Genomic DNA, 20,047 nt, shown 5'->3' with positions numbered 1-20,047 from the left:
TTTACAGGTGAGGGCAGAGGCCCAGAAGGGTCGGGGTGCAGGTCTCAGGTCTCACCCTAGACGGCAGCAGGTGGAGCATAGCCTGGTCATGATTCTGCTCTTCAGGTTTTGGAGAAACTCATTCTTTGTTTAAATCTTGGTGTTTTAAGTCTTGGTATTTCCAAAGTTTAACCCTACAAAAGAAAGCTGCTTGAAGAAGTCCTGGATGTTGTGCTCAGGGAAAACATTTCCGACCACCCAGCTTCAGGCCTGTGGTTACCCCTGCCTCTGCTTCCTCCTTCCGGCATGTGGGAGGAACCTGAGAAGTGTCCTCACCTGGCCTGAGTGGGCAGTTTGGCTCTAAAGCCAATTGATTCACCCAGACAAGCTGCAGCCGGCCTCCCTGGAGGGCTGTTCCTCGTGGCCCCCCACCTTGTTCTCTACACAGGGGGGTGCTCCCTGGTGTGACCCTCTAACTGGGGGTCAGGAAGTGAGGCCACCTACAGAGGGGTCAGGAGGAGGCTGAGGGGAGCTGCAACAGGAGAGCTGTGCTGATCTCCCCGCAGCATCCCTGGGTCCTGCCCTCCTTCATAACCTCAGGAGATGCCTGTTGAGGCTTTTTCAGATGTTCTATCTCCTGTTTTGTGTAATGTGGAGGAAGAATCACACTTGCGGACAGCAGGCACTGCACAGGGTTCAGCCCTGCACCAGGAGGGACTGCAGTTCTCCCCCATCCCTCAAGCGCTTCCCTCAAGGAACTCATTTCAGAAAGGGGCCCCTTTCCTGGAAGGGAAGGCGGGAGGGGAAAGCCTGGCTGAATGAGCTAGTTCAGGAAAAGGCAGACAGGGTTATGGGGAGAAGGAGACAGGAGGAGAGAGATGGATTGATTGAGAACTTCTTAAGGAAGTGCGGGAACAAGGTCGCACTCACTCAGCTTTGTATTTTCAACAGTGACTAAGACCCGACCCTCGAGAAGCAGGGCTAATGAATGAACAGGCTCCCAAACCTTGGTTGAAATGATGAGAGGAGTAGCAGAACAGAGCAAGGAAGCCAGTGTGACAGAGAGGTGAAGGGATCAATGCCACAAAATTAAAGAGAACATGGGGGTCAGCTCATTCCAAATCCCCCACCAGGAAGTCCCTATCAGGAGGGGAGGAGGAGCTCTTAGGAACTGAACTGGGATGCAGCCCAGTTCAGTTAGAGAACATTTCTAAGAAACACCAGACCTCGTCTCCTTCCGGGAGTGGGATCCAACACCTGGCCAGACATATCGGTGCTAAACAAAAGTGCACTGGGGGCTGATTTTAAATTTCTTCTTTATTTAAAAAAAAAGCATTTTTCTGGGTTTTTAAAACTTCTCCAATACATTAAAACTTTTTTACCGCCACACAGCACTTCTTTCTTGCCTCTTTCACTTCTGCTCCTAGTGTTGTCTGCCTCCTGCAAGACCCAGATGAAACCTTTTCAATGGGCAAGATCTGAGACTTGGAGCTGGAGGGGCTGAAGGCCTGAAGGAAGGTGGTTACTGGTCAAAAGGAGAAGTTCACTTGCACAAAAATATAAACTGGGGAGGATGAGACCAGCACATACACGTATGGATTGATCTACAATCCATATAAAAAAATATACCGAAATTGTCATTTTACATTTGCAATATTATACAAAATAATATATATTTTTAAAACAACACATACCCACCTACACACACGTGCGCACACACACATACACACAAGGTGCTAGTGACCCCTCTGTGCTTCTGCTTGTGGGGACAAGGGTGTCAGTAGGCAAAGATGACGTGGTAGGTGACCTGGTGGCCATTGTCCCAGGCATAGAGCAGACGGTCCTTGGGGTTGTAGTCTATCTGGGTTGTATAGGAATACTCATTCTCAAACAGCAGCCTGGGGACGATCTGTGTGTTGGTGTGGGTGTCGAAGGCGTAGGAGATGTTGGCGTTCCGCTGGTTGTAGCTGTCCACAGCGTACAGCACCCCGCAGATGACGAAGCAGTTGCCATAGAAATTCCTCCGGAGCCCCGTGCGCCATGTGGTCTCTTTCTGTGTGCTCAGGTCCGCGGCATTGAGCTTACTCAGGACAATGACCTCCTGGCTGAAGCCCTCGTCGTCCAGGGCTGGGTAGATGAGCCATAGGCCATTCTCGTCCACAGCAAAGTCCACGTCTGAGTGTCCCTGCCATCGCCAGGGGGTGGCCTCCTCGTAGGCCACATCATGCAGCATGGCCCAGGCAGCCACGTAGCGCTGCTTCAGGTCATACTTGATGATGTTGCGGGTGAAGGCGCGATTGTAGTAGAAGGCGCCATTGTATACCACGTGGCCTGTGCCGATCCAGCTGTACGGGAGCTTGTAGGAATTGCTCCAGCGACCTGCAGGTGGGGAGAAAACAGGAGGCTTCAGGGTGGCATGGCAGAAGGTGGGCAGCCCATGTGATTAAGTGAGTGATGATCAACGAGGGGTCTGGAAACCCAGGTTTGTGTCTTGGCTTTGCCACTTTCTAGCATCCTGTAGCGTATCACTCAACCTGTCTGTGCCTCAGCGTCCTCATCTGTCATAGGGAAGTGACAATTCCCATCTACCTCTTTCTTTCAAGGATCCAGGAAGCTAATATACATGAATGTGGTTCGTAAATTGTCAAGGGCTATGGGAAAGGGAGGCGGTCTTCTGGACTGCAGGTCTCCCATGTCCCAGGAGCTCGGGAGGAGGGGAACAGCTGAGAGGCAGAGAATGTGAGGGAGTGGGGAAGGGGGACCGCTCTCCAAGGAAAGGTCCTTTAGTCATCAGAAGAAAGTGTCACCTTCCTAACTGCCATTACCACCCAAAGAGGCCCGGCTGTGATAAAAACAGAGGACGCGGGGAAGGGAAGGAGCCACCTGGGTCGGATCTTTATCACGCACCTTGTTTGAAGTTCTCCAGGTTCCGGAACTCTACCAGGGTGTTGCCGTAGTAATAGTTGGTTACGTAAATCCGCTCATCCTTGGCCAGGGGGTCCTTCATCCAGGCCCCTTCATTCCGCCCGTATGTGTTCTGGGTGGTTGGCCCCGTGATTGTGGAGAGAGTGTCCTTGCACCTTCCTGGTGGAGAAGAGGCAGATGGAGGTTTTGGGCTGATCTAGTGATGCCTCACCCCTTAAACCTTTACTGTTCCTCCTATTTAGAGTCTGGACTCCATGGCAGGCTTTAACAGCTCTGTATAACCTGACCCCAAACATTTTTCCATACCATCTCCTGCTACTCCCCTGATCCACCCTACACTTGACCCTACACTTGAGCCTCCACCGTGCCCATCTTTGGCCACCTTCACACCACCATACTTTGCTCCTGTTCTGACTTCTTAGTCCTATCCTTCAAAGACCTAAGATCCAGAGTCCTTTTATGACACCATGCCCTCCTCTGGGGACCTATTCTATTTTATTCCATTCAGCTCTCAGGGTATCATGAATGCTGCTCTCTTACAGAGCATGTCATCCTGCATCTCCACAATGCTTGTGCTTCTCTCTCCTCCCTCCATGCCCACCCCCAACTGGAGTGTAGGCACCAAGGGATGCGGGAATGTGGCTTTTCCTTATTACATTCTCGGTGCTCAGAACACAGTATCTGGCTTGCTGCAGGCACCCAAACGTCTGATCACTGGGTGAACATGCAGCATGAGAAGTACGGCCAGAGGAGAGGACTCTACTGGGTGTAACCAGGAACTCAGCTCTGCCAGCTGCTGAGCCGCTCCAGGCTGTGGGACCAGCCCTAACAGAGCAATGGCTATTCATGTCCCTGAGGCCCACCTGCTGTCCTAGAGAGCTGTCCCCAAGCCTATGCCCTTGTCACTACTGGGAGCAGGATGCCAGGGCTCCCTGCTGAGGAATTGGTGGGCAAGATACCAAGTTCTTGAATAAGGAGCTGACTCTGGGCATAGAAGCCTCCTTCAGAGATCAAGTCGGCCACGATGGGACAGGAACTCAGCAATATCCTTCTGAGTGGCTCTGGACCCGGTGCCCAGGAGAGGTCCTAAAAGGCCACTGGAACTATACTGGGTTCTAGATGAAGTTGACAGTCTGCAATGCTCATATGCAGTATTATTATTGAACATAGCCTTGAATGATAGTGAAGTCACATGTAACTACTAAGGGCATGTGTTCTTCCTGTCTTCACACTTGTGGATTATGGAGGAGGTGGGAAGAGGGCAGTGGAAGGGGGCAGTGAGAGAGCCACATGAATCTTACCCTCACACAGCTTCTTTACCGCCTGCTGGCAGCTGGGGCCAGCAGAACCCCTGCCCCACCTGCCATCAAGACTGACGACACAGATGGGTGATGAGAATAATTGGTCCTTGACACTCACGTGGGACAAAAGTAACAAAGACCCTACAGTTTGGATTCCAGAGTTCTCTAAATTCTAGGCCACCCTCATTTCCAAACTGTTCCAATCCGTTCCATCTATTCTGCTCCCCACGAAGTGGACTGAAGAAGGAGTCTAAGCCCTGTAGCTGACAGGACAGGGGCAAGCAGCTGGGTCCTTGGCCCTGGGTCTGGGGCAGCTGGGGGTGGAAGTGTCATGAACACTGTTTTGCAGGCAGGCCCCATAGCTGGGTGCAGTTGGCAGGGTTTAGGCAGCTCAGTGTGGCGTTTATTAGGTCCTGATCTGACGGAGCGGGGAGAGATTCAGTCTCCATAAGACAAACAAAAGAATCTCCCTGTCAATGCCTCATTCCCCCAGAGCTGAGCTCGTCTGTTCAAGACAATAAAATAGAAAACTCTGACTGAGCCCTGGCAGCGGAGATCTGATGGAAAAACCTCTCATTCCCTGGATCTAGGCAGGGCCCTGGCTGCCAGTGAGGACGCCACGCTCCTTCTGCACTGAGGTGAGCCCTAGCATGCCATCACTGGGCAATCCTCTGCCCTGGCAAAGCTCAGAAAGGACACCAATTCCCTGTCCAGAGGCACCCCTGGCTCCTGCCCCTAAGCCCCACAGATAGACTTGAGGTGAGGTATGTTCTGTCCGGGTATTGCCATGGCCACACCACCTCTCTGACCAAACACAGAAATTGCAGATGGACTCTCGAAAGCCAGGACTCATCTGTGCAGCTCCAGCAGCCCTGAAAATCCCTGCAGGGTCCCGTCTCACACCGAGGCTTTGCAGTGGCAGGGCCCCAATGCTGGGCTATAGATGTGCCCCAGGCTTGGGCCAGAGGCCTGGCTCTGGTTTTGGCCCAGCCACCAACTCCGAAGTCTGTGTTGCCACTATAATGTCAAAAAGTTTTAATCTCTTCAGAAGTAAAATGATTGTAATGCATTCCCTGCCTCCTTCACCAGAGTGCATGGAGAGTTCCCTCTGAAGACGATGTGGTAGGCTGAGTAATGTCCCCTGGAGGGGACAAATCCCTGGAGCCTGTGACTGGGACAAAAGGAAACAAAGGGGACTTTGCAAATCTGATTACATAAAAAAATTCTGAGATGGGGAGACTATAGTGGAGTATCTGGGTGGTCCTATTGAATAAATACAGTCACAAGTATCCTTATAACATGGAGGCAAAGGGAGATTTGACCACAAGAGAAGGGGAAGCAATGTGATGAAAAAAGCAAAGACTGAAGAGATATGGCCACAAGCCAAAGAATGCTGGCAGCCACGAGAAGCTAGAAAAGGCAAGAAACGGATTCTCTCCTCAAGCCTCTGGAAAGAACCGGCCCTTCTGATACCTTGATTTTAGCCCTGCAAGACTCATTTTGAATTTCTGGCCTCCAGAACTGTTAGAGTTCATTTCTGTTTTTAGCTACTAAGCTTGTGGCAATTTGGAGGCATAGGAAATGGATAGAGATGGAGTCAGCTTCTTGGGTTAGGGCATCCTTATTTCTGTAGGAAGAGGCAAGTCCCCACTTGCAGCTTCATTGTCCTGGTACTAGAACCTCAGGCTGTATTTTCACATGCCTTCAGAGACAGTAAACACTACTGCCCTGCGGACAAGCCCAGACAGGACAAATGCAAACGATTTCAGAGCATCTGAAGACAGGATCAAGGGAAGAGGTCAGTAAACCATGAGACCCAGACACATCACTGTGCTCTGAGAATCTGGGGCAGCTCAGATGCTCCCACACTTGGCAGTAAACCGTCAGCCTTGGAGAGAAGACACTGCATGTTGACAACTCTTCAAGGGGGATGACAGAAAGATGGGAGAAAGTTCAAAGGAACTGCAGAGAGGAAAGTGCAGTCTGCATCGCATCTTAGGTTTCCCCAGAGTAGGGCTGCCAAGGATGCCGGTGACGCTGACATTTACTATGCACTTTCTATGTATTCCGTCATTTAACCAACAGTCCTGGGAGGCAGCTGGCCCTGTTTCAAAGGTTACCTGAGTCTGAAAAGAAGGGGCCCTTCCCCTCAGCATGTAAACCTCCTCGAATCTCAGCATTCTAAAAGAAATAAATCAGCAAGCAAGAGCCTTCTCGGCCCTCCCCAGCTCTCAGCTCCGGTGCTCACTTGGCAAGCCTCCCCAGTAGGGTCCTTAGGGCATCTGCTCCCCGACCAACCTCGTCAGCAATGCCTCTCAGCCCCTCAACCCAACTGCTGCCCCTCGGGGTGCTCTCCAGTCCTCTTATTCTAGTCAAGCCTCTGCTTTTTGCTTGGAAACTGAGGTAGCCACCCTCCGCTCCCGCCGACACCCAGCCACCCACCTCAGAAGGCGTTTCCTTCCTCCCTCGGCTTCCACTACCACTCTCTCCTGGTCCCGCCTGCTTGCCTGGCCTTCTCCAGCTCTTTGGCTAGTGCTTCCTCTTCTGCCTGCTTTCAAATGTCACCCTCTGGAGTTCCACCTTCAGCCTCCTCTCTCCTCATTCCTCCTGCAGACTCAGCTCCTGCCGACAACTCAGCCCAGGTCCTGATTCTGAGCACCATGAATCCATCCAACTACCTACAAGGCGCTTTCCTTCTGGGTGTCCTCCTGGCTCCTCAAACTTAAAGGACTGAAAATGGAAATCATTTGCTTCAGTTCACGGCTTGCTCCTCCTGTATTTACTGTCCCAGAGAAAGCCATGGTATGCCTTCCACCAACCGAGCCAGAAACCTAGGTCATCCCTGACATCCCCTTTCCCTTCACCCACACTCCAACTCAGCACTGAGTAACATCTTGACCCTGATCCTCCACCTCTATGGCATAGTTCAGACCTTACCACCTCTTGCCTGAATCACTCCAATTGCTCCAGTTGGTCTCTCTGGCTCATCTCTGCCCACTTCTAACTTATTCTCCCCAGTATTCCCTGGCTGCTTTTCCAAGATGCACATCTTCTTAAACCCTTAATGACTCACCATCTCCAACCACCACATGCAGCCCAGAGTCCCCATCCTAGCACATCAACCCTTCCTGCATCACCATTCTTACTTGTTGTCATCTGCCTTCATTCAGAGGTCTCAAACTCAGATGCCTACACGGGTCAGGCAGGAACTGAAATGATGAGTCAGGCTGAGTGTGAGACAAAAGGTGGCAGAAGACACTGTGGTGAACTGGAAGAGCTGACCCGAAGGCATTCAGACCCAACATAAAAACACATCTTAGGATGAATTTGGCCCTCAGGCTGTCAGCTTGAGATCTCTTGCCCATACCTAGCTGCTTGTATTCACCATAGTTGCCAGGGCTATGGTATTCACCATAAACCCAGGGCTGGCCTTATGGGCATATGATCTGTGCAATCACAGAGCACCCTTGCTCAGAAGGGCTGCCCTTCATTTAATGATCTGCTGTCGCCATCTTGAACATCTTTTTTCACCCTCGAACTTGTATTTTATGTGAAGTCTAACAATGCAGCCTGAGCGTGAGCAGAGGAGAATGCAAGATATGTGTGGTCACCTTCTTTGTCCCCCACTTGCATATAGGGTTTGCTATGCCTAATGAGCACAGAATTGCAGGTAGACCCAGTACATGCCTGAGTTCAGTGAGATTCAAAGTGAGCACAAGGTAGGTGTGTTGCCTCAGAGGCCACATTTTCCATTTGAACCAGATCGTGCTCCGAAAGCAGAAAGAAGGCAGTGGTGTTCTAAGAAACACAAATGGTCAAGGAACCCTATCATATTCTTTCTTGTGTTATTTCCCTGTATTAGACAACAACTTATGCTGAAATTGATACAGAAGAAGAGGGAAGGATAGGGCGACTCATAGTTCCTTTTCTTTTTAGTCCTTCCTCACTCAATAAGCTGAAGGCAAGGAGTGCTGTTAAGATGTTCATATATCAAGTAAAACAAAAACAGATGAGTTAGTTTTCTGCAGTGTTTCCACTATTCTAATAAGAACAAAATACATATGTATGTAGGAGCTACAAAATACGAAATGAGTCATTTTGGTGGATTCTGCATAAAAGTTGAAAGATCTTATGTTTGCATTTAAAACTGACATTCCACAATATAAAGATGAATGGTATAATTCATGCTAGTAAATTAAATTTTTAATACAGGCATACCTCAAAGATATTGTGGGTTTGGTTCCAGACCACTGTAATAACGTGAATATCACAATAAAGTGAGTTTCATAACTTTTTTGGTTTCCCAGTGAGTATAAAAGTTGTGTTCACACTATACTGCAGTCTATTAAGGGTGTAATAGCATTATGGCTGAAAAAATGTACATACTTTAATTTTAAAATACTTTATTACTAAAAAACACTAATGATCATCGAAGCCTTCAGTGAGTCATCATCTTTTTGCTGGTGGAGGGTCTTGCCTCGATGCTGATGGCTACTGACAGATCAGAGGGGTGGATGCTGAAGGCTAGGGGGCTGTGGCAATTTCTTAAAATAAGACAATGAAGTTTGCTGCATCAATTGACTCTTCCTTTCATGAAAGATTTCTCTGTAGTTTGTGATGCTGTTTGATAGCATTTTACCCCATAGTAGAACTTCTTTCAAAATTGGAGTCAAGCCTCTCAAACCATGCCACTGCTTTCTCAACTAAGTTTATGTAATATTCAAAATCATTTGTTGCCATTTCAACAGTGATCACATTGCCTTCACCAGGAGTAGTTTCCATATCAAGAAACCACTTTCTTTGTTCATCAATAAGAAGCAACTCCTCATTCATTCAAGTTTGATCATGGGATTGTAGCAATTCAGTCCCATCTTCAGGCTCCACTTCTAATTGTAGTTCTCTTGCTATTTACACATCTGCAGTGACTTCCTCCACTGAAGACTTGAACCCCTCAGGGTCATCCACGAGGGTTGGAATCAACTTATTCCAGACTCCTGTTAATGTTGATATTTTGACCTCTTCCCATGAATCATGAATGTTCTTAATGATGAATCCTTTCCAGAAGGTTTTCAATTTACTTTGCTCAGATCCATCAGAGGAATCATTATCTATGGCAGCTATAGCCTTATGAAATGTATTTCTTAAATAATAAGACTTGAAAGTCAAAAGGACTCCTTAATTCATGGGCTTCAGAATGAATGCTGTGTTGTCAGGCATGATAGCATTTATCTCCTTGCACATCTCCATGAGAGCTTTTGGGTGACTAGGTGCATTGTCAAAGAGCAGTCAGATTTTAAAAATAATCTGGCTGGGCGTGGTGGCTCACGCCTGTAATCCCAGCACTTTGGGAGGCCGAGGCAGGCAGATCACTTGATGTCAGGAGTTTGAGACCAGCCTGGCCAATGTGGTGAAACTCCATCTCTACTAAAAATACAAAAAAATTAGCTGGGCATGATGGTATGCGCCTATAATCCCAGCTACTCAGGAGGTTGAGGCAGGAGAATCACTTGAACCCAAGAGGTAGAGGTTGCAGTGAGCCGAGATCGTGCCACTGCATTCCAGCCTGGGTGACACAGCAAGACTCCATCTCAAATAATATTAATAATAATCTCTTTTTTCTGAGCAGTAGGTCTCAACAAAGGGCTTAAATTATTCAGTAAACCATGGTGTAAAAAGATGTGCTATCATCCAAGCTTTGTTGTTCCATTTATAGAGCACCGGGAGAGTAGATTTAGCATCATTCTTAAAGACCCTAGGATTTTTAGAATAGTAAGTGAGCACTGGCTTTGATTTAAAGTCACCAGCTGCATTAGCCCCTAACAGAAGAGTCAGCTTGTCCTTTGAAGCTTTGAAGCCAGGCACTGACCTCTCCTCTTTAATTATGAAGGTCCTAGATGGCATCTTCTTCCAATGGATGGCTGTTCTGCCTACACGGAAAATCTGTTGTTTCGTGTAGCCACCTTCATCTATGATCTTAGCTAGATCTTCTAGATAACTTGCTACAGCTTCTACATTAGTACTTGCTTTTCACCTTGCATTTTTACATTATGGAGATGACTTCTTTCTCTAAACCTCATGAACCAGCCTCTGTTAGCTTCAAACTTTTTTCTGCAGCTTCTTCACCTCTGTCAGCCACCACAGAATTGAAAAGAGTTAGGGCCTTGCTCTGGATTAAGCTTTTGCTTAAGGGAATGTCATGGTTGTACTGTTTTTCTATCTGGACCACTACAACTTTCTCCATATCAGCAATAAGCCTGTTTCATTTGCTTATCATTCGTGTGTTTACTGGAGTAGCACTTTTAATTTCCTTCAAGAACTTTTCCTTTGCATTCACAACTTGGTTAACTGTTTGGCACAAGAAGGCTTTCAGCCTATCTCAGCTTTTGACATACCATCCTCACTCAGCTCTGACATTTCTAGCTTTTGATTTAAAGTGAGAAGTGTGGGATCCTTCCTCTCACTTAAACACCTAGAGGCCATTGTAGAGTTATTAATTGGCCTCAATTTCAATATTATTGTGATTAGGAATTACAGAATAGGGAGCTCCAAAAAGCAGGAGAGAAACCAGGGAATGCCAGTTGGGGGAGCAGTCAGAACACACACAACATTGATGGATTAAGTTCACTGCTTTATATTGGTGTGGTTGGTGATGCCCCAAAACAATGACAATAGTAATATCAAAGATCACTGATCACAGATCATCATAACAGATACAAAGAAAAAGTTTGAGATATTGTGAGAATTACCAAAATGTGACACAGAGACACAAAGTGAGCACACAGGGTTAGAAAAAGGTGCTGGTAGACTGGCTTGACACAGGGTTGCCACAAACCTTCAGTCTGTAAAAAATGCACTCTCTGTGAAGCACAACAAAGCAAAACACGATAAGATGGGGGCACGCCTGTTTCTTTACTTCAAATAGCATGGAATAGCAAATAAAAAACACCATGAAGGAGAGACAGAGACAGAGAGAGAGGCACATACACAACATGAATGGAAGAAGAGGAACTTTATATTTACTACTTTGCATGGCACTTTTACCCTGCCTTTTGAACACAGGCCCTATGTTGTCATTTTGCACTGGGCCCTGGTGCTCTTGTTGGCTCTGGTTCTTCTCATTGCAATGCCCCCTTCCTTCTTTGCCTGGCTAATTTCCCCTCATGCTACAAGACAGTTAGGCCAGCACCTCTTTTTGGAAAAGGGTCCTGGGCTGCCTCAGTCTCCCTCTGTGACCCACTGTGGCCTGTGCCCTCCAGTGCTCACCACCCTGGTTGAAGTCATGTGTCTGTGTCAGTCTCACATACAAGCTGTGCAACTCCAGGACAGGGCCCCTGCCGTATCTGTCTTTGCATCCCTGACACCCAGGGCACTCACACATCCTGAGTGCTCAGCACTTAATACTGGGCCAAATCCGAGTATTGTTTCCATGCTTAGAGCCCTCTCTAGCTCTTTTAGCATCGAGTCCCTACTTCTCACATCCTTCATCATCAGGCCCCGGCTCCCTACTCTGGAATTCCATCACTCTCCCTCATGTGTCCCTATCTGTGCTGGCACACTTGGGCTGCCTTCCATTCCCTGCCCACCTCGGCCCATGCTCTTGGCTCTGCCTGGAGAGTTCTTCTCTGCCCTCTGAGCCTGGTGAGCTGGGGAACAGCCTCAGAGAGGAGCCACATCACAGAAGTGATGCGACGCCCCTGGACAGTGTGCATCCATTGCCGGCCACACTTCCCACCTGCTCAGCCACTTAAGTCGCTGCTGCCTCCCTGAACCTTTGGGAAAGTGACCACTTCTTGCTCACTTTGGATCTTTGCAGCCGAGCACGCTGTAGTGCTGGATGAATTATTAATGCTAGTTGACTCTTTATCCTTATCAAGAGGCTTAGACTTTAATCCTTTACCACTTGCAAGGATATATTTTATCCATTTTATATCCTTATTTCTAGGGCCAGAGGCCCCTGTGTTATACAATGACTGGATTCCCAGTGGTTTGAGGGAGTTGGATTAGCAGTGTCAGCAAAGAGACTGAGACCAGTGGAGCTGGGGCCGGGGGAGCTGCCTGTCTAGTGACTTAAGAGTCTGGGCTCTGCAGAGGCTCTGGAAGCTGCCCCAGCCCACGTCAGCATCGCCTTCCTTGTGCTGCCCCAGATCAGCCTCCCTGACACGAGACAGGCAGGACTGGCCATCACGCCCCATGGTCAGCGCAGCTGGCCAAGCCTCGGGGTGGTTACAGTCACCTGCTTTGTGGGGGAGACATTCTTCATAGTTCATGGTATTTCCTAGATTCAAATAGGAGCCAGGTTCTCTCTGGTATTGTCATAAACTGACTGTCCTCTTTGTCTGCTGCTCCTACCCACCCCCCCCCCCAACTCCAAACCAGCCCCTTCTACAAAATGCATCAGGAATTGTAGTTGCAAAAGTTTGGGAATCTGCAGAGCCTTGGCCACGTGGCAGTTTCATTTCGCTGCAGTAGCCTGAGCTATTCCCAAAGCCAGGGCTGTTGGGAGCAGAAGCATCTTCTGGGATGGTACCAATCCTACCCAAACCCCGGCTCCAATTACTGACAACATTTTTCCTCTCTCTGCCCTAGAGCTATACTATGGCCAAATGCTTTGTTTGCACAGCCAAAAATAAATTCTGATTTACTTGTTTTTGGATTTTTTTTTGAACATTTTATAACTATCCTGAGAATAATGGTAGACATTTTAGGACATCACAAAATCAGGATTGGAAACTATGGGATAAAATCTTTCTTTTAAAATTAGCCCTGTTTACAATCACATCTTAAATAGCTCAAAAATCAAAATTACTGGATTCATCAAACAGCAAACAAGCTTTCCCAGGTAGCAAATCAGTGGCCCGTGTCTATTTCAGCCAAAAGCTTTTTATTTTACTGATGACTGGGAGATGTCAGCACATCACAGTCTTCCTTGGCCAGGCACAGGCAAGTCAGGGGTCTGCAGAGAATGTTAGGGTAGGAAAATCCCATCCACACCAACAGCAGCTGGAGGGAGGCACTTGGCAGTGATAAACTATTGAAAATAATTCCCAGAAACAAACTTGTCAAAGTTCTGCATTGCCTAGACAGCCAAACCTTTCTTCTTCTCTGGGCCACCCCCTCTTCTCACCCTTTGGCATTTGAAGAACACACTACATCTGTGTCCATGTCTATTTCTTCTGCAGTCAACATATGAGGTGAGAACCCCAGCTCCTCCGAAAAATGCCACGGGTTAGCCTTTAAGCAAACCTTCCATCCTCAGCATGATGATGCTATTCTAGTTAAACAGAATATTGAACAAGAGAAAATGTCATTCCTGGCCGGGCGCGGTGGCTCAAGCCTGTAATCCCAGCACTTTGGGAGGCCGAGACGGGCGGATCACGAGGTCAGGAGATCGAGACCATCCTGGCTAACACGGTGAAACCCCGTCTCTACTAAAAAATACAAAAAACTAGCCGGGCGAGGTGGCGGGCGCCTGTAGTCCCAGCTACTTGGGAGGCTGAGGCAGGAGAATGGCGTAAACCCGGGAGGCGGAGCTTGCAGTGAGCCGAGATCCGGCCACTGCGCTCCAGCCTGGGCGACAGAGCAAGACTCTGTCTCAAAAAAAAAAAAAAAAAAGAAAGAAAATGTCATTCCTACCACCAGGTAAATGGCTGCTGGGACACCAGGCTTCTCTGGGCATCAGCATCTCAGTCAAGCTACTGGAGGGGGAAAGAGTTCTAAGTGTCCCTGAAAACAGCAGGAAAGCCTGCTGGTGGCAAAGCCCTGGGGGAGGCAGTTGGGGACAGGCTGGGTTCTGGGACCCAGCTTGGTAGGTTATGGAGAGAGTGGATACCTCACTCCTGGCTAGCAAGTCACCGAGGGAAGAGGCTCCCAGGTTGGCAAACACCATTGCCTGATGGCATGCAAGGTGTGTGGGTCCTACCTGCAGCCTGTCTTCACTGTTAGCATTCTGGAAAACCGTGGTACGGGTGACAGGGGCCAGATTTCTAAATATTTGGAGGGATGTTCCCACTCACCCAAGGGTGACAGGAAGCTGAAATGGTGAAGTATGGGGGCCCGGGGAAGTTCACTCCTATGGCAGAGGGGGAGATGGAGTGTTGGGCTCAGGGCCTGTTCTCAAGAGCGCAAAGGCCAGGCTGTCCAGAGCTGGTGCACAAGTGGCAGCCTCTGCTCTGACCCCAAGGCAGTCTGCAGAAATACAGCAGGACCCCCGCTTCAGAAACGTAAACATTCTCTCCTGCTCCCACCCTCACCTCTGAGGCCCAAGAACTGCCTTCTTGCTTAGCTTCCTCCAGGCGAGCGTTCATGAGATTTTTCCCCAGGGTCCACTTTAATGGGCTATTTCACTGCTCTCATTCTGCCATTATTCTGAAACTTCCACCCAATAAGAATCCATTGCTGTTTCATGACCTGGTAAACTTCCCGCAGAAAACCATAGCATATACTGAGACCCAGAGAAGGCAGAGACTTGGCCAAAGTCACACAGTTATCAATGGCAGAGAGCAGAGTGTCTGACTCCCGGCAGGTGCTCCTTCACCACCCTGTCTCTGGCAGTAGCTCGTACCTTATGCTGAGGAGGGATTGGGAATGAGACTGCAAGGGCAAGAAAAATGGGAGATGGGAAAGATCCGTATAAGGCAGGCCATATCCTCTGTCAAATCAAGTGTATTTTTCAACAAACATTTGATGAAATTATTACTCAATAGTGTTATTTTTCAGTCATGATCAGTGGTGATTTAATGAATGTTTGGTTTAGTTCTTTCTGGAAGAGACATTTATAACTAGCTCCCATTTTTCCTTTTGTAGTTGCCTTTTTTCTCTACTTTACTATTTCACTGCTCTGAGTTCTCTTGGGCCATGGAGCTCCCAGGCACAGAATAGGGCTGCATTCTCCATGCTTCTGGAACATACCTTGTTCTTTTAGACCTAACAGTCAGGAGGCTTCCCTTCTCTGCTTAGAAGACTCCTCTTCAGGCCGGGCGCAGTGGCTCACGCCTGTAATCCCAACACTTTGGGAGGCTGAGGCGGGTGGATCATGAGATCAGGAGATCGAGACCATCCTGGCTAACACGGTGAAACCCCTTCTCTACTAAAAGTACAAAAAATTAGCTGGGCATGGTGGCAGGTGCCTGTAGTCCCAGCTACTCAGGAGGCTGAGGCAGGAGAACGGTGTGAACCCAGGAGGCGGAGCTTGCAAAGAGCCAAGATCGCACCACTGTACTCCAGCCTGGGTGACAGAGCGAGACTCTGTCTCAAAAAAGAAAACTCCTATTCATCCTTCGAATCTCAGCTCAAATGACACCTCCTTAGATAAGTTTCCCCAGCCTTCCTGGCAGCCAGGTCAAGCTAATATTCCTTCTTTCTTTCCTCTGTTTCTCCATTCCTCTGCTACAGCACTTGTCACATGGTGCCATGATGTTTCTATGCTCTCCACGAGTGGGGTTCATGATTTTGCACTGAGGCCCATTGCACTGGCTATTCCCCGGCTCTCCCTCTGCTACAAATCTGAGCCTTTTCCCCCAGTAAAAACCCTTTGTTCTTTTATGACTTGCTAAACTTACCACAGAAAAATTCACTTATTAATCACTGGATACCCCAATAGCCATCACAAAGCCTCATGTATGGAACGCCCTCAACAAATATTTATAAAACTGACTCCTGAAGCCAAATCTTGGCTCCATTAATTTATATATCTATTTTAGGAAAAAGAGTCCCACTCTCGCCACTGGCGCAGTTTCAATACATAAACCCTAGATGTTAAAGCTAATCGGTGGTCAAAGGCGTCACTCCATTTGCCATAAAGAACTTTGACCATCTGGTCCCTCCGTCTCCTTTCAACATATTTCCAGACTCAGCCTTTTACCTGAGCTGATCAGGAGACCAAGGCCAGGTACAATGAACTTACCTATGACATTCCGGATGTCATCTTCTTCTTCGGGGCTCAGCGTGGGGCTGGCAGGGGTTGTTCCCTGCCCAGCAGGAGCATCTTTCCCCAGCGAGTCTGTTCTGACTGTGGTGGGAGGCACTGGGACTGTGTGCACAGCTTCCATCAATGCCTCCCTGGGAGACGCTGCCGGAGGAGCCGGGGCTGCTGGTTGCTGGGTGGCTGTGTGGGCCACGGTGGTGGCTGGTACCTGAGGAGAAGGCTGCAGGACTGACTCCCTCGTGGGATCTGGAGACACTGAGGTTGTTTGGAGTGTTGCTGAGAGTGGTTCCACTGAGGCACGGTTGGCAATGCTAGGAGCTGAGGTTGAGGGGTCTGGCAGGGCCGAGGACCAGGGTACGATCCGAGCGTTCAGGTCAGTTGTCACAGCAGTGCTGTGTCCCTGATGGGTGGCTGTGGGCCTCTGGGTGGCACTGGCCATCAGGTCATTGTGTCTCAGGAGCTGATCTTCAATCAGCAAATCCACTCCATTGTCACCGCTGAAAAACTCATCTTCTGTGAAACAAACACAAGGTTCACTGTGGCACGGGAGAGAAACAAGCTACAGATGACAAGAGCACATGGCAATGGGCAGGTGAATTACAGGGTGCCTTTCCTTAACACGATGGCCTGACTTAGAGAGGGGGCCTGGCTGGGATTTCAGAAGAACGTGGACAGGAGCACAGGTGGAAGGACGTTGAATTTCCAGGAGGTTTCTCTGAATTCACTGCAGCCATGCTCCCCCCAGGACTCACTGGCAGGACGCATCGGGGTCCTAAACCCTGATGGCTGGGAGTAAGTGAGTCATCTAATCCATCCATCCAACACATGTTTATGGAGTATGGATAACAATAGCGAGCAAAACAAGGATCCTTGACCTCATGGAGCTTCTATTTAGTGGTGGAGACGCTAAATAATAGACAGGATTGTGCAATTGAAGGTGCTATGGGGAACAAAAAGTAGGGTAAAGAGGGTCAAAAAAGCTAGAAGGGAAGGGAAACTTGCAGAGAAGAATAAAGTGGTGAGGATGAGACTCACTGAGCTAGGGAGATGAGCAGATGCCTGGAGGAGGTGAAGGAGTCAGTTGAGCAGCCATCAGGCACAAAGATTCCAGGGGTGATTAACCACAGAGCAAAGGCCCTGAGGCAGGACATGTGTGCAGTGGCCCAGGAGCAGCGAGGTGGCCAGCGTGACTGAAGCAGAAGTGAGGTCAGAGCGAGGACAGGCACTGGGCATGCATGACTACAGGCTGTGTGTGGAGACATGAAATGGGGGAGGCTGCAGGATTTTGAACAGAGATGGAACATGGAGAGGCAAACATTTCTTACAGAGGACACAAAGAGCTCTAACCACAAAAGAAATAATTGGTAAAATAGACTTCATGTGCTCATCAAAAACACCATTAAGGAACTAAAAATGCATGCCATAGGTAGGGATAAAATACTTGCAATACATATGATGGCAAAGAACTTGTAATCAGAATATGTAAAAAACTCCCACAAATCAACAACACACACACAAAAAAGACCAAAAAGCACAGTTAAACATGGGCAAAATGATGATGCCAGCTACTGGGTGGAGAATAAACATAGTGGAGGCAAAGGCAGAAGCAAGGAGACAGACAGGAGGCTGCTGCATCAGCCCTGATGGGGAAGGACCCGCTCAGACACACAGGGGAGAGGGGAAGAGCTGGGGCCTGCTGGGAGTGCTGGGCAAGGAAAAGAAAGAAGAGAAGAGGAGGAGGAAGAGGCGAGGAGGAGCACAGGAAGAGGAAGAAGCCTAAGGAACCAAGGTAAAGGTGATGTGAAAAGGGGTTGTCTCTCTTCCATGAAAAATGAAGGACAGAGATCGAAGGGGAGGTCCTGGAGACTCAGACAGGAACCTCAGGGCCCCTGGAGGGAGGAAAAAGTGGCTTGTGGCTCTAAGCCAGTCAGTGCCCCCAAGCCTCAGTTTCCTCACTGCAAACGGGGAGGACTGGACTGGAGGGCATTGAAGTCCCTTCCAGCCCAGCCACGCTCTGCCATATGGTCTTCTTCAAGCCCCGAGAAGTTAAGTGACTTGCCCAAGGCCACTCAGCGAGCTGTGAGGAAATGCAGTGACAGCGCTGGATAACAGGGCCACAGCAATAATCAGAATGCAGGAGGGGCATATGGCTCCCAGGAAGTCCAGCCCCCCATGGTCCAAATGGTGACTCCCTCCCTGCCCTGCCTCTGGGGCTACCATGTTGACCCCAACTCACGCTGCTCTTCAATGTCATTCTCTTCTTCAGAGACCTTGGCTTTATAGTAGGTGATGCCCCGGATGACGGTGGGCTGGGAGGCCGGCCGGCCTCTCAGGTGGACCTGCCTCTGCAGGGGCCGCTGTGACCTCACCACCTCAGGCGGAGCCAGGGGTTGCTTCTGCAGAAGCTCGATGGAGTTGATCTGCTGGGACACGGTTTCTTCCTGCAGAAACCGCTCTTCATACTGCTCCTCAGAGGGGACACAAGGGAAGGTCAGGTCACTGGTCAGAGAGGCAGTGGGCAGGTGGGGGCAAGGCTGGAGCCAAGGCTGTGCTAATAACAGCAACACTTCCGAAGAGCCAAGCACTGTTCTAAGTGCTTTATACGTTTACATATGTCAACTAATTTAATCTTCTCATCAGTTCCATGAGGTAGGACCTATTTTTATCATGATCATTTACATTTCAGGAAACTGAGGCACAGAGAGGTTATATAAATTTCCCACAGTCCCACAACAGGTAAGTGGTAAGGCAGATTGAAGCCAGGATGTCTGGTTCCAGAATCAACATCTCTATACTTGACGCATACTGCCCAGAGAATTCAGTCCTCCTCTTGGCTCTGGCCTAGGGATACTGGGTGACTTAGATCCGGTATAAGTTGTTTTGGGTGAGATCCATGTGAGGGGAAGGATGCCTGGGCTGGGACATGAAGCCCAAGGACCAGGATGCACACTGCCTCAGGGTGAAGCTTGTTACAGCAATCAGAATGGACTTCCTAAAACACATGTCACCCCAGCCCCCAAACCCTTCCTCCTGCGTACAGAATAAAGTCCAAAGTAAAACTGATCTTGATCTAGCTCAGCATTCTTCTCTCTTGTTGCGTGCCCTGCACCCCATGCCTTAGGTACTCCAGTCACTTGGCTGACTACTGAAACTCTTGGCTCTCCTGAGCCACTGGATCTATGTTCAGCCTATTTTCTCTGCCTGGAAAACCATTATACCTCCTTCTCCCATATATCTACTTCTCAAGGCCCAGCTAAAATTTCAGGTCCCCAAGGAAATACTCCTGGACCTTCTAATTCAGAATTAATCAATCTTCCCCAAGCCTCATTTTGTGCTTTATGGCAGAGATTTCTCATTGATTACCCAAATTCCCTGCCCTCTTGTTCCTTACTAATGAAGACCTGGTTTTATGGGAGTGGGCATGGGACTGAATTCTGGCCAGTGGGGTATAGGAAGAAGTTGATGGGATGTGCATTTGGAAAAGTTCTGTATAAGGGGGGCTGATTCAGCTGGGAGGCGTCTTTTGCTCTCTTCCTCATTTCTCTGGACTGAAATGTGGACAGAATGGCTGGAGCTGAGCAGCCATCTTGTGATCATGAGGGGATTTTGAGGATGAAAGTCACCAACAACATCTTGGAGCTAATCATGCCAGCCCTGGACTGCCTGCCTCCAGAGTTTCTTTTACGTGAAAGAACAACAAATATTTCTATTGTTTAAGGCACTGTATTTGGGTCTCTTACCCAAGCCAAACACAAGTCCTAAAGAATACAAGTCTGTGCTTCTGCTGTAGCACCTCTCCTAGCCTGCTTTCCACAGGCACTATTTAGGGATGTTGCTATCTCTGCAGACTATGGGAATCTGAAAGAAGAAAGACCATTTCTTGTTCATCTTTGACTCCCCTGGATGGAGGCTCCCTAAT

At 48.7% G+C, this 20,047-nt stretch overlaps 2 protein-coding genes and 1 long non-coding RNA gene across 9 annotated transcripts in view; 2 read left to right on the top strand and 1 right to left on the bottom strand.

Moving 5' to 3' along the window:
• The window catches only part of LOC105498226 (olfactomedin like 2B), a 45,605-nt gene that overhangs the window by 3,413 nt on the left and 22,145 nt on the right, over nt 1–20,047 (bottom strand). For 3 of the 7 annotated variants that reach the window (XR_011615304.1, XR_011615302.1, XR_011615303.1), the window contains exons 5-9: nt 18,365–18,596; nt 16,108–16,641; nt 2,887–3,063; nt 1,678–2,358; nt 56–173 (exon numbers count right to left, since the gene is read on the bottom strand). Coding sequence is in view for 3 of the 7 variants with exons in the window: in XM_011770207.3 (XP_011768509.1) it covers nt 1,757–2,358; nt 2,887–3,063; nt 16,108–16,641; nt 18,365–18,596 (1,545 nt within the window). In the remaining 4 variants the exon portion in view is untranslated. Of the gene's footprint in view, nt 1–55; nt 174–1,352; nt 1,488–1,677; nt 2,359–2,886; nt 3,064–16,107; nt 16,642–18,364; nt 18,597–20,047 lie in introns of those variants that run through there. The other 4 variants (XR_011615305.1, XM_011770207.3, XM_071082084.1 and 1 more) reach the window with 4 other exon arrangements.
• Nucleotides 1–20,047, top strand: part of LOC105498227 (activating transcription factor 6) — a 243,691-nt gene that overhangs the window by 221,381 nt on the left and 2,263 nt on the right. The gene's annotated exons all lie outside the window — the stretch shown is intronic.
• LOC139359417 (uncharacterized) lies at nt 2,965–7,316 on the top strand. Its single transcript, XR_011615314.1, has 3 exons — nt 2,965–3,007; nt 4,699–4,843; nt 6,819–7,316. It is a non-coding gene; the product is annotated as an uncharacterized lncRNA (long non-coding RNA).

The sequence above is a fragment of the Macaca nemestrina genome, chromosome 1 (assembly GCF_043159975.1).
Source record: "Macaca nemestrina isolate mMacNem1 chromosome 1, mMacNem.hap1, whole genome shotgun sequence".
Taxonomy (NCBI): Eukaryota; Metazoa; Chordata; class Mammalia; order Primates; family Cercopithecidae; genus Macaca; species Macaca nemestrina.
The sequence above is the reverse complement of the archived record's forward strand: the minus strand, read 5'-3'. Positions and strand labels throughout refer to the sequence as shown.